Source organism: Capra hircus, chromosome 3 (genome assembly GCF_001704415.2).
Source record: "Capra hircus breed San Clemente chromosome 3, ASM170441v1, whole genome shotgun sequence".
Lineage (NCBI taxonomy): Eukaryota > Metazoa > Chordata > Mammalia > Artiodactyla > Bovidae > Capra > Capra hircus.
In genome coordinates this window covers 27,817,908-27,835,367 of record NC_030810.1, presented here as the reverse complement: position 1 = coordinate 27,835,367, position 17,460 = coordinate 27,817,908, and the positions used below count along the sequence as shown (strand labels likewise).

Sequence of the window (17,460 nt, the reverse complement as noted above, 5' to 3'; positions counted from 1 at the left end):
CCTCTGCTGACTCCGGGGGTGTGTCTACGTTACACGCTATTGACGAGTGTGAGGGCGCGACCCTCAGATTCAGAAACTTAAACTTCAAAAGCCCTGGTCTCAGTTCTTTGAGAACTGAGGTTCTGAAAGGTTCCCCAGGTAGGTAGGTTCCCCAGGTAGTCATATCCATAACTATGGTCTGCTCATGCCTCTCTGCAAACCCTGGGATAAGTTCACCACTTATTAAATCATTAGAGCCGTAATTGTCACTGCTAGAAATGCTCTGTCTCATTAACCAGTGAATACCTTTTAAATTGAGTTACCTGCTAGGGGAAGTTCATTTAAGAGGATAAACTATCTTTTAAATTTTTTCCCACATGTGCATGGCCCAGAAACTACGCAGCTTGGCAGCACCTTTCTAATCAGGCCCATCTTGGTCCAGAGTGGGATTTTCAGAGTTGAGCGCTTGCTTACCCTGGAGTTCAGAGAGGCAGATGGAAGTGGTGTAAAGTCCAGTTCCTCTTATCTGGGCAGAGCTCTGGCCAAGGGGTCTCCCCGCTGGCTTCATCACACTCTAGGCTTCAATATCACTGTCCTGTGTTTTCTCTTGACCCAGGGGGAGAAGAGAGCGGCATTTCCGCAGAAAACTTTGTAAACAGTGCAGCTCTTCCTCCCCTTAATAATTGGGCTCCCTTAGAGTAACTTGGAGAACTAGACATGCTGAGAGGATGGCATCTGGCCGTTGCCAGGGGACAGTCATCTCCTGTCTAGGAGTAAATGGAGGTGATGGCTCGTCTCACACCTCAGAGGGCTATCACAAGCATCCAAGGGAAAACTGCTTTTTAAGCTAAAAAATTCTATACAGACATTATAATGAAGATGAGTGTAAGATGGAAAAGATGGCACAACTTATTTTTAAAACTACATAGTACCATTTCCAAGCACTTTTCAGTTTAGAATTTGCTTTTATCTGCCCTATTTAGGCCTCACAAGAACTCCTACCCCACTCTCTGGCCTCTTTGAACTTGGTAAGGATGTGTCAGGCACTGTGCTAAGTAAGCATTTTACATGAATTATCTTATTTAATCTTCACAATATCTCTAGGAAGTAGGTATATAATTATCCTCCTTTTAAAGGTAAAGAAATATGATATTTATGACATACAACAACTTGCCCAAGGTCACAGAAGGAGTGAATAGAGCCAGGATTTGAACCCTAGAAGTCTGACCGAGAAGCCTGTACTCTGGATTCCACTAAGCTATATTGTGTCTCATTTTAACTACTTTTTGAAAGTAAACTGATAATGCAAACAGTACTGCAGAGAGTATTTCTATTTCGGGTGGAAATAAGGAGAGAGAAAGCAACAGATATTGGCTGAAAGAGGCAGTTGCCCCAAGCATCAGCAACATAAAGACCTAAGGGTTCAGCCCCGAGCTTCCTGCCACCCAAACACTGTGGAAAGGGGTAAGGGATTCAGGTCACAAGTCCCGGCTTTGAGCCCAAGCTTTGCAACTTTGAGAGTCCCCCAAACTCCAATAAGACCCAATTTCCTCATTTGTGAAATGGAGATGACCTCTGTCCTGATTAGATCTGGAAAGACTAAATTATTAAGCATTGAGCAGGACCATCATTTTGGAACGGGATCAAGAAGCAGTTGGGTAGTTTTTACTGCATGAGGCCAGCAAGGAAAGACGTGAGCTCACAGTGATAGAGCATCATCCTGCAAATGTCTGTGTTTTGCAGATGGGAATGAAGGTGGAAAGATGGGCTCCACAGTCACAGCTGCTGTCATTGGGATCATCGTGCCCATGGGTGAGTGTGGCCCCAAATCCCAGGGGAGAAAAGAGAAACCCTTCCCAGAGTTTGGGGGAAAACTGTTAGAAGAACTTAGCACTCGGCACACTGACCTCTCGCTGACTTTTCTGCCCTGGAAGCCTTTCTGCTCACCTCTCAGTCCTGGTGCAGTCTGGTTCCTTAGCTTGGCACCCAAGGCCCTTTAGGACCTCGCCCCAAACAACTATCCAGATATTTCCCCCATTACCCCTCACTGACACTCTACATGCCAGCCATGTGAAGCCAAACAGTAGGCTCCATGAGGACAGGCCTGGTGTCTCTCTTGCTCCCACTCTCCCCAGCTCCTAGCAGTATCTGGCACATGGGAGGAAATAACAAATTTGTTGAATTAATGAGTAGGACAAAAGTAATAGATTGAAAACTATTAGTAGAGCTACTTGCCATTTCTTTCTGTTTGGTTTTCAACAAACATTATCGAACAGCTGTGTTCATGGGATTTTTCCAGACAAGAATACTGGCATAGTTTGCCATTTCCTTCCCTAGGGGATCTTCTCAGCCCAGCGATTGAACCCATGTCTCCTGTACTGGCAGGTGGATTCTTTACCACTGAGCCCCATGGAAAGGCCTATCAAGCAGCTAGGGCTTCCCTGGTAGCTCAGCTGGTAAAGAATCCAGCTGCAATGCAGCAGACCCCAGTTTGATTCCTGAGTTGGGAAGATCCCCTGGAGAAGGGAACAGCTGTCCACTCCAGTATTCTGGCCTGGAGAATTCCAAGGACTGTATAGTCCATGGGGTCACAAAGAGTCGGACATGACTGAGCGACTTTCCCTTTCACATCAAGCAGCTATAACGTACCAGATTCTGTGATAAGGGGAGGGAAGGTGGTTAAAAATAAGTACGACATGGTTCTTATCCTCCAAAAGTTTATAGACTTGTTGGAGAGACACATAACACAGATAATTTGATTCTGAAATGGTAAGTCCTACAATGAAGCCATAGGCAGTTCAGTAGATGTGTTGAGGGGGTGCTTATCCTGAAACTGGGAGAGAAGGAACATGGGTAGGGGAGAGTTCTTAGTGGAAATGATATTTGAGCCAAATCAGCCAAATGAAGGGCCAAGCACAACCCAAGCAAGTGAAGACAGCGCAAGCAAAGCCATGGGACACGGCATGGGAGGGCGGGAGGGGGGTGGATGTGGAGCATGGCCAGGAGGCAGCATTTGTGTAAACCTCACAGAGAGCCCTGCGGGATGATTCATTCTCTCTTACCCTGATGTTCACTTAGTATGCTTCACATCCTGTCTCTCATGCCAGTCTTTTCTCTTGGTCGGATCTTTGCACTGTGATTGTCCATTTGTAGGTTTATCTCCCCTACTTGCCTATGAGTATCTCAAGGATAAGGACTTTGCCCTTTAGTCCTGGCAATCCCCAATATCGTGGTGAGTTAGCGAGTGAATGTTTTAAAAACTTCAACAACACGCAAGGGACTGTGCGAGGTACCAAGGATTCAGAGAAGGAAAAGATTAACGACTTTTAAGAGCCTTTAGTCTTTAATCTGACGTAATCATTAAAAAGGTGATACAGGAGAGGAGTTACTGCATATTATAAGGCGCCGTGATAGAGGCATGACGCTCTGTGGAGGAGAGGGAGTAGGGAGTAGGCACTTCTAGAGAAGGTGGCATGTGAATTGGCCTTGAAAGGTTCATCAGTAAAGGTGATGGTGAGACCCAGGGTCATGTTGAGTGGAGTGAGTGGAAAATACTCAGCATTATGTAGTGAAAAAGAAATCAACCCCTTTCCTGCCATCCTCTGGTCTACAGAAGAACATGCATGTGCTGTTTCCCAGAGGTAACCTTCCCTAATACAATCATTATTTTCAATTTCTGCTAATCTGAGGAGTGAAAGAGGAATATTCTTTCCCTGATACTTCCCTGTGAGGTAGAGCATATTTTCATAAACGTATTGGCCATTTACATTTCATCCTTTCAGTTCAGTTCAGTTAAGTTCAGTCACTCAGTCATGTCCGACTCTTTGCGACCCCATGAATTGCAGCATGCCAGGCCTTCCTGTCCATCACCAACTCCCGGAGTTCACCCAAACTCACGTCCATCAAATCCGTGATGCCATCCAGCCATCTCATCCTCGGTCGTCCCCTTCTCCTCCTGCCCCCAATCCCTCCCAGCATCAGAGTCTTTTCCAATGAGTCAACTCTTCGCATGAGGTGGCCAAAGTACTGGAGTTTCAGCTTTAGCATCATTCCTTCCAAAGAAATCCCAGGACTGATCTCCTTAAGAATGGACTGGTTGGATCTCCTTGCAGTCCAAGGGACCCTCAAGAGTCTTCTCCAATACCACGGTTCAAAAGCATCAATTCTTTGGCGCTCAGCTTTCTTCACAGTCCAACTCTCATATCCATACATGACTACGGGAAAAACCATAGCCTTGACTAGACAGACCTTTGTTGGCAAAGTAATGTCTCTGCTTTTGAATATGCTATCTAGGTTGGTCATAATTTTCCTTCGAAGGAATAAGCGTCTTTTAATTTCATGGCTGCAATCACCATCTGCAGTGATTTGGGAGCCCAAAAAAATAAAGTCTGATACTGTTTCCACTGTTTCCCCATTTATTTCCCATGAAGTGATGGGACCAGATGCCATGATCTTAGTTTTCTGAATATTGAGCTTTAAGCCAACTTTTTCACTCTCCGCTTTCACTTCATCAAGAGGCTTTTTAGTTCCTCTTCACTTTCTGCCATAAGGGTGGTGTCATCTGCATATCTGAGGTTACTGATATTTCTCCCGGCAATCTTGACTCCAGCTTGTGCTTCTTCCAGCCCAGCATTTCTCGTGATGTACTCTGCATAGAAGTTAAATAAGCAGGGTGATAATATACAGCCTTGATGCTCTCCTTTTCCTATTTGGAACCAGTCTGTTGTTTCATGTCCAGTTCTGCGTATAGATTTCTCAAGAGGCAGGTCAGGTGGTCTGGTATTGCCATCTCTTTCAGAGTTTTCCAGTTTATTGTGATCCATACAAAGGCTTTGGCATAGTCAATAAAGCAGAAATAGATGTTTTTCTGGAACTCTTTTGCTTTTACCATGATCCAGCGGATGTTGGCAATTTGATCTCTGGTTCCTCTGCCTTTTCTAAAACCAGCTTGAACATCTGGAAATTCATGGTTCACGTGTTGCTGAAGCCTGGCTTGGAGAATTTTGAGCATCACTTTACTAGCGTGTGAGATGAGTGCGATTGTGCGGTAGTTTGAGCATTCTTTGGCATTGCCTTTCTTGGGGATTGGAATGAAAACTGACCTTTTCCAGTCCTGTAGCCACTGCTGAGTTTTCCAAATTTGCTGGCATAGTGAGTGAGTGCAGCACTTTCACAGCATCATCTTTCAGGATTTGAAACAGCTCAACTGGAATTCCATCACCTCCACTAGCTTTGTTCGTAGTGATGCTTTCTAAGGCCCACTTGACTTCACATTCCAGGATGTCTGGCTCTAGGTTGATCACACCATCGTGATTATCTTAGTCGTGAAGATCTTTTTTGTACAGTTCTTCTATGTATCCTTGCCACCTCTTCTTAATATCTGCTTGTTAGGTCCATACCATTTCTGTCCTTTATCAAGCCCATCTTTGCATAAAATGTTCCCTTGGTATCTCTAATTTTCTTGAAGAGATCTCTAGTCTTTCCTATTCTGTTGTTTTCCTCTATTTCTTTGCATTGATCACTGAGGAAGGCTTTCTTATCTCTCCTTGCTATTCTTTGGAACTCCGCATTCAGATGCTTATATCTTTCCTTTTTTCCTTTGCTTTTTGCCTCTCTTCTTTTCACAGCTATGAATTGGCTATTCATGGTCTTATTTTTCTATTGATTCTGTCTTGTTCTTACTTATAGAAATATTGATATATAATAAATGTTAAACCTTTGTAATATATGTTATAAATCATTTCTCCCATACCATGACTTGATTTTTAAAATTTGTCGATGGCCTCTTTTGCCATGCATAAATTAAAATTTTTAAGTATCATATCATACCACTAGTCTCATGGGTTTTGTGTCCTGCTTAGGAAGGTCTGCCTCATTCTAAATTATTACAATATCCCCTATATATTTTTCTACTTTCAATATTTTAAGCATTTTTAGTGTTTGATTATTAATTTATTCAGAATTTAGAGTACAGCATGAGGTACAGATTTGACTGTTTTTTTCTCATGCCTGTCTGGTTTTCTCAAGACCATCATTGAATAGTCCATCCTTCCCTTATGACTTGAATTGTCATCTTTATTATGAACTGTATGCGTGTACATACCTTCATCTGCTTCTAGGCTATTCATTCTCCTCCACCTATTTCTATATACCGTTCCTAGCTACTAGAAGCACATTTGTGATATGTTTTAATATCTAATAGGGCATTATTATTCTCACAACATTTTCTTAGCTATTTTTATTCCATTTCTCTTCTAGGTAAACTTTATTTATTTATTTTTTTTATATTTGAACCTTACTTGATGTTTCTTTTTTATTTATTTATTTATTTATTTTAATTTTTTAAATTTTATTTATTTTTTTATTTTTTAAATTTTAAAATCTTTAATTCTTACATGCGTTCCCAAACATGAACCCCCCTCCCACCTCCCTCCCCATAACATCTAGGTAAACTTTAGAATCATCTTGTTAATTCTGTAAAAAATATGGTGAACTCTTACACTTTGGGTATATAGATTGACGTGGGGAGAATTTACATTTTTACAGCATTGAACCTTCCCATCGAGGAGCATGACACATCTCCCTATTTATTTGAACCTTCTTTTATGGGCTTCAGTAGAATTGTATAGATCACATAGGGCTTACACATTCCTATTGGGTTATCCCAAGTATTTTATAGTTTTTTGTTGGGCTGTTATGTATGTGTTCTTATTATATCCATTTTCTAATTGATTATTGCTGATTAATTATAAAGCTACTGATTTTTTATGTTGTTTTTTTTTGGCCACAGTGTGTGGCATTTAGAACTTCTCCAGCTTGGGACTGAACCCATGGCCCCTGCAGTTGAAGCAAAGAATCTTAACCACTGAACCAGCAGGGAAGCCCCAATTTTTTATGTTGATTCTTGAGGAACTAAAATTATTTCTATTAGTTTTTCATCTGCTTTTCTAAGATTTTCCAGACCTACAGTATCTGTTTATGATAGTTTGCTTTCTCTGTTTCCCGTGTGTGCCTTTCAATTCTTTGTCTGGTCTTACTGGGATAACAAATACTAGCAGCGAGAGCAGGCATCCTTGCCCTGTTCCTTTATGGGTATCATTATTATTGATTATAATAATCTTACCAAAGTGGAAATCCCTCTCTAGCACCCTGGATGGCTGTCATCCAGCCTCACTTGAGTGCTCACTCAGGGTGAGCGCTTACTATATCTTATGAATCCGCTTGCCTTGTTTTTGCCCAGCTCTATTTGAGAATTTCCTCCTTCACTCGTTAGTATACCATTTATTTTACCTCAGAGCCTGTGTTTCCCTGCTGTGTCCCCTTCTAGAGATGCTCCTCTTCTTGCAGAGACCCAGCTTTGGGAAAAAGCACCCCACCCCTCCCTACCCTCCCCCCTCCAATTTTGGGAAAGAATGGTTTTCTTAGAGAAATCTAGGGAACCAGCAAGAACGGGGTGAAGAAACTCACTCAGTTACTCAGCATGTGACTGAGCACCTACTCAGTGCTGGGCACTGGGCATAGAGAGAGAAAGAAGACACAGTCGCTGCCCTCAAGGAGCTCGGTCTAGCTGAGGATGCACGGAAAGTACAACACTGTGGTCTAGAAACACACGTGAGGGAGAAACTGACTGCACCATGGGAGGCTGAGAGCATTTGAGCTGGTCTTGAAGGGTGAGCAGTTACTGAAGGAAGAGCTAAGAGAAGGGCTTCCCAACAGCAGAAAAAGAATATGCGGAAACAGAGCCTGAGGAACAAGGGGCAGTCAGGTAGGAGTGGTGACATGAAATGCACTGGCGGCCGGGCAGCGGGCTGGAGCCTGCCAGACATACCCAGTGTGATGTGTCTCCTCCTCCAGTGGTCATAGCCCTGCTGTGCATGAGTGGCTACCTGATCTGGAGAAACTGGAAGCGGAAGAATACCAAAAGCATGAATTTCGACAATCCAGTGTACAGGAAAACAACCGAAGAAGAGGAGGAGGATGAGCTGCACATAGGGAGGACTGCTCAGATTGGCCATGTCTACCCAGCAGTAAGTATTCCTTGCAGGAAGGATTCCTTCCTTCCTTTCCTCCCTTCCCCGCTCCCTCCCTCCCTCCCTCCTTTAGACATTTATCAAGAACCAACCATGTGCCAGGCATTGTTCTAGGCCCTGGGGACACAGAAATGCTGGGGCAGGTGGTTGGGGTAGAAGGGTATCAGAGCCACCTTGTATCTAGAAGCTCTTCCTGGAGTAAAGAGGCCTGTCTTTGTGCTGAGCAAGTTTTCAGAACCTGTGGCCTAGAAAGGTAACTGTGGTCATTCAGTTCAAACACATTCATTTCAGTAAGCACTGTACACCAGTTATGTGCCAAGTACCACATTAGATGCCAAGTGTCCAAAAGTTAAGAAGGGATGTACTTGCTTCCGGGGAGCTGGTGGGGGAGTTAGAGAGTCACTTGTTATTGAACAGCTGTGTGCTAAGTGCCATGGTGGCAGCCCAGGGGCCTCCTCTTCCAAGAAGCTTTCCCTGGTTTCTTTTTCTCCCACTGCCTCTCTCCATCACAACACATGTCACACTGCAGTCTACTTGCCTTTATACTCGTTGGTCTCCCCACTAGACTGTGAGCTCCTTGAGGACAGGATTGTCTGACTAATATTTCCCTGGTACCTAGCACAGCAGAGCTGGCTCCCAGTAAATATTTGTTGAACTAATGCTATGGAAATATCCACAAAGGAGCTGTTAATGCTGTTTGAGAAATCAGGCAGGAATGTCTCACAGAGGAGATGACAGATGAACTATGTCCTTGAAAGATTAATAGTAGTTTTCCATGTAGAGAAGGGGGAAAATGACATTTCAGAAAGAAGCACATGCAGAGGCCGAGAGGCACAACAGGGCATGGCTTGTTGGGGGAGTGAGGACCACAGTGGCCGAAGCAGATGTCGTGGTTGTATAGCCGAGTCGGGGCTGAGTGTGACCTCATAGGTCATCCAGTCCATCCCCCTGTCAGGCAATCAGCAGCTTTGATCACCCACTGTGGGCAGAGCCCTGTCTTGGGGAGACCAGAGAACTGGAAGACCCAGCCCCTGCCCTCAAGGAGCTTTTTGTCTTGCCGGGGGAACCAAGGTCACAGCCGCACCAACTCCCGAAGAACCCTCTTTCCGAGCTGCCTGTCGTCAAGTGCAAGGTAGGGCAGTGCCACTCCGAGTCTGAGGGGCTGATGAGCGAGGGCATGAACCAGACAGGTGCAGCCAATCCTTGAAGGCTTTCTGGTTCTGGAAGGCTGCAAACTGTGAGCTGGGTGCTGGGGCAAACAGGAAAGATGGGCAAGTTGCAGACTCAGGGAATGGCATGTGGAAGAAATGGCTGAGTATGGGGCAGGACGGACAGGATGGCTGCTAAAGCTGTGAAGGGGAGACGTGGGAAATAAGCTTGACAAGTGAGGAGGGTTAGCAGAAGGCCTGGAGGGTCCTTAACCTCGGCCAGTCCAAGCAAACAGTTGCTTAACCAGTGTTTAAAGATCAGAGAGGGCACAGTGGAAGGAATGTTGAGCTTGGAGTAAGGAGATGACTCCCGGTTTCACTGTTCCACAGCCCTGTGACCTCGGTCCTTTCTGTGTGCTCACTTTTATTTGTAAAATGGGAATGATAACCCCCATTCCCTTTACGGCCTAAGTTCAAGTGAGATAGCTCATGTGAGAATGCTTTGTGAGTTATAAAGCTTCCTGTACATGTGACGTGTCATTGTTTCCAGAGAAGGAAACAGTCACTCAGGAGGAGCTATTCCTGATGAAACTAAGGCCTGAAGAGTAAGCTCCTGCCACCTGCAGAGAAATAGAGTAGGACAGTGAGGAAATTGACATTTAGTAAGAATCTACTGTTTCAGACACTACCCAGTGTTTTACATAAATTTTCTTGTTTCGTCTTTACAATAACTTACATACTAGACATTATTAGCCCCATTTTTCAGATGAGGAAACTGAGACTCAGAGAAATTGAATAACTTACCTAGGATCACAACTAGGAAGTGGCAGAACCAGAATTCAAACTCTTGTCTGTATGTACGCAAAAGTCTATGCTCTTTCCGCTATATCTCAGAGTATCTAGCCTGGAAGCTGTGGAAATCAGTGTTCTCAAGAACCTGTTCTCTCCCCTGGCCCCTTCTTGGGTAGCTCCACTATCACTGCTGGGACTTGCCTTTGGCCTGGAGATCTGTCTTGAGGAGGAGGGTAACAGACTAGAAGAAGTTTAGTGGAGCAAGGCCATGACATTCCTGCAAAATCACAAATAACCCAAAGATGATTTGAAAGGCAGTGGATTTGTATAATGTCCAGAAATGGAAAATGCTAGTCTGGTTCTATCTTATGCTGATTAGGTTGATGTGGAATACTCTGGATCCCTTATGTGTTAGATGCTATATTAAACACTCTACATACATGATCTCATTTGATAGGCCCTACTACTATTCCCATTTAAAAGGTGATGAAACCGAGGCTCAGAGAGATACAGTGGCTAGCCCAAATTCATAAAGCTATGAGAAAGATCTTAAAACAATGGGGCCTATCCAAAGGAGGGTACTGAGGAAATGGAAGAGTGGGGCACAGGATAACATCAGGACCGCGTGGGGGGAGCTAGATGTGCCTGGAGAAGAAGACGCTCAGAAGAAAGGGAAGGGAATTCAAACTGAAAAGTTCAAGGGTTGTCTGTGTAGAACTCTCTGAGTCTAAGAGAGAGAATTAGGGAACATCAGAAAAAATAAAGAAACACATCTCATGTCAATATAGGAAAGAATGTAAATCTACTGTCTACAGTGGAATAGACTGGCTCCGGGGTTAGTGGTCTCACCATCTAGGGTCACCCATTTGAGGCAGAGGGAAGTCGAGTATCTAGTGATAAGGGGTCGAGTATCTAGGGGTAAGGGAAAGAGGGGTTAACATAATTGACCTCCATTGCCTTCCAATTCTATACAGTTAGTTGGAGGGGTGCAGCTGATGACCTTCCTGTCTAGAGGCCTGGGATTAAACATTTGCAAAGCTAACCCACTGAAGTTCAGCAAACCTAAAATCCTATCAGGGAGGATGGAGAGAGTTTAGATCTCTGTAGCCCCCTTCTTTACAGAGACAACACAGAATGATGAAATAAACTACAGCTCTGGAGTCATACAGATCTGGGTTCAACTGAGTTCACCCACTTGCTGTGTGACCCAGGACAAATGCTGTTTAAGCTCATTGCATCTCAGTTTTCTCATCTGTAAAATAAATATGACAAACCTGTCTTCTGAGGTAGTTAGAAGAGTATGTGAGCTACTACCTATAAAGTAATAGAATTTCTGTTATGTTGTGATCCAATAAATAGCTCCAGTGAATCTGATGATGGCTTCTTTGCTCTGTCTCCCCCAGCGAGTGGCATTAAGCCTTGAAGATGATGGACTGCCCTGAGGATGGGACCACTCCCTTCGTGCCTCATGGAATTCAGTCCCATGCACTACACTCTGGATGGTGTATGCCTGGATGGAAGGGTTTCTGTACTTAAGTCTGTGTGTATGTGTGTGTGAGTGTGTGTGTAATTTTTTTAATTTATGTTGCAGAAAGGTAACCACAAAGTTATGATGAACTGCAGACATCCAAAGGATGTGAGAATTTTTATATGTATAATGTTTTATACACTTTTTAACTGGTTGCACTACCCATGAAGAATTCATGGATTAGCTACTGCTGAGTGACTAACATGATGTACATAACCAAATGGGGCCAATGGTACAGTAGCTTACTCATCATTTAAAAATTATATGTACAGAGGGCTTTTGGTTTGGAGGGTCTTTTTTAGGTTTCAGAGTTATGTTTTGTTTTTTGTAAATAGAATGATAATGCTTTGTGGCTATCCATCAACATAAGTAAAAAGAAAAAAAAAAAGAAGACACGTCAACTCCCTCTCCCATTTAGGTTATTTATTAACATATTTCAAAACCAAGATTAGATCTGTAAGTAATTTAGAGACGTGAGAGTATTTATTTTCGGTGTGACTGGCCCACTATGTGGTCCCTGTGTGTGTTCATGTTTCTGCGTGTATGCGAGTGAGAGAGAAAAATCTGTAGAGAAGAGGCGCACCTGTGGCTGTTGTTCACTTACGTAAAGATAAGTATATTTTAAAACAATCCACAAGAGAGGGGTATCTGTAGTTTCCAGAGAAGCCTTTGTAAATTTGGCTCAGAAAAGAGATTTCGTGATTTGTGCAAACGTGCAGTGGAAGAGGCAGGTCTTTTCTGCCTCTGGCTGTTCCCGGGACTCCAGTCAGTCAGAAAAGAGCCCCTCGGCTCACGAGGGGCTGCCGTAGCTCTCACCTGGGCTTTCTCTTCTGTGGCTAAAGCCAGTGTACAGACTTCACACAGTACACAAAGTTCTCACAAGCTCAGGTGAGAACATTCCTGAACCTCGGCTACTCCTTGTTTTAAAGTCCAGCATTTCAAGTAATTTCATTTTCCTTCAGGACACTTGGATTGAATTCATTGTTTTCTCTGAAGCATACTGAGGGTGCCATCCTTGCTTAGAAAGAGCTAAGTGGAGATGTTTTTAGAACCACCCAAGTTTACTTTAGGGACTGGCTCAGGCACTTACCTCTGAGGATCCTATGGGTGAGGATAAGGACGGAGGAATAGGTTTTGTTAATCTCTATTTCACCCTTCCCCTTACTCTCTGCCACATCCTTAGGGTGGGAAAACAGTTAAAGGTGGTACATAGGTTTGTTACCATCATGTGTCTACATAGATGAACTGCTATTTGGCTTAAATCAGAAAAAGTGGCCAAACCTAAAGTCCTATTTGAGGAGGAAATGGCATACACAATATTATAGTACACTGGATACGTATGTTCACACAGGAATTTGGTTTACTGCTTTGTAAATAAAAGGAAAACTCTGGGCATAAGTATAGATTTTTTTTTTCATTGTGGACACTTACTTTGCTTTTCCTGGGTCTTGGGGGATGCGGGGAGAAGTGCACTTTTCTTTTCGTGGGGTCTGCCATTGAAAAGATAATCTTACAGTCCCAGAAGGAATTCAGTCCCCGTCAACTCTTATCCAAGGTGTGGTCTTTTATTAACTCAGATGTTCTGCCACTTCACACCCACTGGACAACCAGGGACAAGATGTGACATGGAAATGAGTGGTATAAGTAGGAGCAGAGGGCATGTATCTAACCTGAACACACCTGGAGCTCGATGCTTTTAAGCAAATTCCTCCCCTCCACGCGAGCTGCCTCCAGCTCAGTGAAGCTTGGATGTCTCACCAGCTTGATACCCTCTGGATCTGGAGTTCTGTCACCCTCTTCCTAGGACCTTTGTCCACATCATTCATGGTCTTGGTCTCCTAACTGTGTCCTGGAACCTGGGCACTAAGCTTTGCTTAAACAAGCAGTTTCTTCATGATATACATGTGTGGATAGTCCTGAAACACTCATCAAGAGGGTATACGCAATTGACATAGAATGACCAACACCAAACAGAATTTTAAGAACAGAGGGGCAACTCCTGTGGAGCTTAATGACTTACTAGTATTCTTTCAGAAATGGAAAGTAAAATTATTTTTGACTGAAGAAAAATGACAAAAGTAAAAACACAGAAATTTACACAAAACAAGCAACTTTCCCTGTAACCTGCCTCCAAAGAAACAGAATTTCCGGGGAAATGATAATAGTGACTAATGCATAGTTTCTCAACTTTCAGTCAGATCCTGGCCTTTGAAGAAAGAATAATGAGTGGGGTCAGGATGGTTCAGTCTGAAATCTCAAAATGATGATGAAACACAACTCTCTGGGAGACATCCATGTTTCCTGTGACATAAGAACCTATGTGCTCAGTCATATCTGACTCTTTGCAGCCCCGTGGACTATAGCCCGCCAGGCTCCTCTGCCCATGTTTCCTGACTATACTACAGCTGTGGTTTGGAAGAGGCTGTTATGGGCGCAACCTACAAAAAAAAAAAAAAAAAAAAAAAAACTAAATTGTGGAATACTGATGTGTTGGATGGCAGTAAATAAGATGACGTCTGAGGAGTCAGGGCCATCGTTCCCTATTCTTGGAGGCATTTTGAGGTGTAGTTGCACTTCTGTTGCCTTTTGCTCCTGTGTCATCGTATATCTACAGCCAATAATGGATCACAGAGTCACTGGACAGTAGAGCTGGAAGGGCGTTTAGAGATAAGGCCCAAAGGTTAGACAATTTATCAGATTATATATATATATATAAGAAACTATTCCAAGCCCTTTTCCTCCCTTTCCTTTTCCAGGAGACTACTTTGGGCTGCCAGAACACTGTATCAAACCTGCTACCTATCTTAGGGCCTATCTTTCTGGTGGAATTTTGAAGGCCCTAACAGAAATGGTCTTCCAGAAACAGAGAAAACTAAAATTTTATTTATTTACTCTTGAGAGCATGATTATAAAACAGATTGAGGTAAACTGTAACCTCAGAATGAGATTGGATTTAAATTCATAGCAATAAGGATGAACCATCCCTCCAGCTGTCTGTGTGATTGCAGTATGTATATTCATCCACTGAAACTATTTGCTAGGTACCAACAAAGTGCCAGGTACTGCAGATGTCAATCAAATGCTTTCTGTCCTGATGGAACTCACAGTAGCAATTAGAGGAAGACATATGTGGAAACAAACAAAAAAAAAGGAGTAGTTTTTTCTTGTTGTTGTTGTTTTTTTTTTAGTACTATTAGATTACAAAGGAGAGAGAGGTCATTTCTACCTGAGGAGATATGGAATGGGGTCAAGAAAGGCATTGTGGGAAAAGTAGACCGAAGCTAAGTCTCAGAAATGAAGTAGGGGTGTCCAGGCTGCTTCAGGCAGAGGACACACTGAGCTGAGACACAGAAGCATGAAACAGCATGAGGATTTTAAGGAACTGGATGTAATTTGTAATGAGCAAAAGGCTCAAGGGAGACGTAGCAAGAAATGAGGCTGGATGGAAAGATAGGTTCAATGTAAGCACTTTATAGAATAATTCTATTTAATTTCTGATTCAATTAATCAAATTTTCTTGGTCATTTATTGTGTGTAAGGCACCAAGTACATCACGGAAAATTGATCAGGATGTGTTGCAAGCACTTTGCAGACATGACGGTCTTTACCCTCAAGCTTTCCTGTGGCCAAAGGGAAATAGTGGCTGCTTTTCATGTATTTGTGTCAGAGTTTCTTGACATGGTCAATGAAGACTGATGTGAGGGCAGTGGGATTTTCACAGAAGCATTCCATGTTGTCAAGAGCCTCTGGGACTTTCTCAACTGTGAAAGAGAAAACTGGAAATTTTGGAAGACGTGTCCGCAGAGGGGACCTCCAGTCAGGTACTGGAAGGAATGGGGAAAGAGCACAGGAATGAGAGCCTCTCTACTCCTCTCCCTCAATCCTGCTACACACTCATCATTTCACAAAACAGAACCGAGTTATCAGTTCAGTGCTCCAGAGTCAATCATTTCTTTTCCTGGCAATGCACAAAGAGTATTGGAATTTCCCCACTATTTTTAGGGTATTGAGGATTTTCAGGATGTGGACAACTTTGAGATGGAGGAATTAACAGCTTCATATTTTCAGTTAACATAAGAAATCAGGAAGCTTTGTTCATTCAAGCTATGCACCGTGTGCATAGTTGAGAATCAGCAGAAATCCTCGCATTTGCAAATACTTTGTGCTATGAAAAGTAATTTTTAAAAAGCCACCTGTATATGTGTGTATATATATATATTTAAAGACATGAAGGTTTTGATACTTTTTTACAAAAATTACAAGAGAAAATATCTGTACAAACCATGTGTTTTAAATAGCATTTTGTTCTATACAAGCTGTTGTTGATGTGAGGTGAAGTACTGGTTTGCAGACTCCATCCCATTGTACCCAAATAAATTTTCCTTGTTTGTCTTCCCTGAACACCCCTAAATGATCATATTTGATGTAACAGGCATGTTAGAATGGTGGGTCACACTAACCAATTCTGCTTTTTGTCTTGTCCGTCTGAGTTCCCTTAGCTTCTATACTCAGTCCCTTTTGCAACCTGGTTTCTCTTCCAGAGGCAAGGGGTGATGTGCTGCATCTCACTAGTTGTACTGACATCATCTTGGTGAACTAAAAACCAAATGTGGACATTTGTAAACTCGGTGCACTGTTTCTAGAGAGAGATTAAATTCCTTTTATTAAATCTGAAAGTACTGTGATGCTTTAATGAGTGGGGAGTGAGCAATCTTGTGAGATAAAGACTCTCAATATTATCATTCCTATTTTAGAGATGAGAAAAAGAATGAAGACACCGCCCAAAGTCAACAGTTATGTTTCAGTTCAGTTCAGTTCAATCGCTCAGTCGTGTCCGACTCTGCAATCCCATGAATTGCGACATGACAGGCCTCCCTGTCCATCACCAACTCCTGGAGTTCACCCAAACTCATGTGCATTGAGTCAGTGATGCCATCCAACCATCTCATCCTCTGTCGTCCCCTTCTCCTCCTGCCCCCCAATCCCTCCCAGCATTAGAGTCTTTTCCAATGAGTCAACTCTTCGCATGAGGTGGCCAAAGTACTGGAGTTTCAGCTTTAGCATCAGTCCTTCCAATGAACACCCAGGACTGATCTCCTTAAGGATGGACTGGTTGGATCTCCTTGCAGTCCAAGGGACTCTCAAGAGTCTTCTCCAACACCACAGTTCAAAAGCATCAATTCTTCGGCGTTCAGCTTTCTTAACAGTCCAACTCTCACATCCATACATGACCACAGGAAAAACTATAGCCTAGACGAGATGGACCTTTGTTGGCAAAGTTATGTTTAGTGCCCCCAAAATACATATAGCACACGTGGTGTTCTCTGCCTCAATTTTCCTTCTCTCTCTCTTCATCTGGCTTAACTCCTATTTGTCCTGAGTACTATGCTTAGGGAGCCTTCTCTGTTCTCTCAGACTCAGACCTAACTCGTAAGGTTAAGTAACTCTGTGCTTCCACAACAAATTTTGCCTACTTGTATTCCAATGCTCTGCCTCTCACTCCCATGCCAATGAGGTTGTTTTTACCAAGGTAACCCAGGATCTCCTTAATTATAAACCTTGGAAATACTTTCAATCCTTTTCTTCCTTGACCTAGAAGCAGCATGTAACACTGTTGGCTCTCCTGTCTTAAAATACTCTTATTTTGGTTTCCATGATACCATACTCCTGATTTTTCCCCTACCTTTCTGGCTTCATCTTAATCTCCATTGTGAGTTTCATTCTTCTAATCTTTCCATTTTACAATCCAGTCTACAACATTGCACAGAGTGATCTTTCTAGAATGCAACCGGTCTTGTCACCAACACCCCTTTCCACTTTCCTGCTTAAAGCCCTTCATCTGTTTTCCTTGCATTTAAATCCAACAGCCTTGGGTTTTAACCCAAACTCCTTAACATGGGTTATAAGGTCCTTTGTGATTAGTCTTGTACCTCTTCTCCAACTGAATTACTATATTCTCAACTTTTTTTTTTTCTTTTTCTGT

At 43.0% G+C, this 17,460-nt stretch overlaps 1 protein-coding gene across 8 annotated transcripts in view; it reads left to right on the top strand.

The window, feature by feature from the left end:
• The window catches only part of LRP8 (LDL receptor related protein 8), an 82,071-nt gene extending 65,918 nt beyond the window's left edge, over positions 1 to 16,153 (top strand). For 5 of the 8 annotated variants that reach the window (XM_018044342.1, XM_018044321.1, XM_018044319.1 and 2 more), the window contains 4 exons: positions 1,723 to 1,791; positions 7,834 to 8,006; positions 8,965 to 9,141; positions 11,353 to 16,153. In XM_018044342.1, coding sequence (XP_017899831.1) covers positions 1,723 to 1,791; positions 7,834 to 8,006; positions 8,965 to 9,141; positions 11,353 to 11,391 — 458 coding nt within the window. In that variant the 3' untranslated portion in view covers positions 11,392 to 16,153. The remainder of the gene's footprint in view (positions 1 to 1,722; positions 1,792 to 7,833; positions 8,007 to 8,964; positions 9,142 to 11,352) is intronic. The other 3 variants (XM_018044333.1, XM_018044328.1, XM_018044348.1) reach the window with 1 other exon arrangement.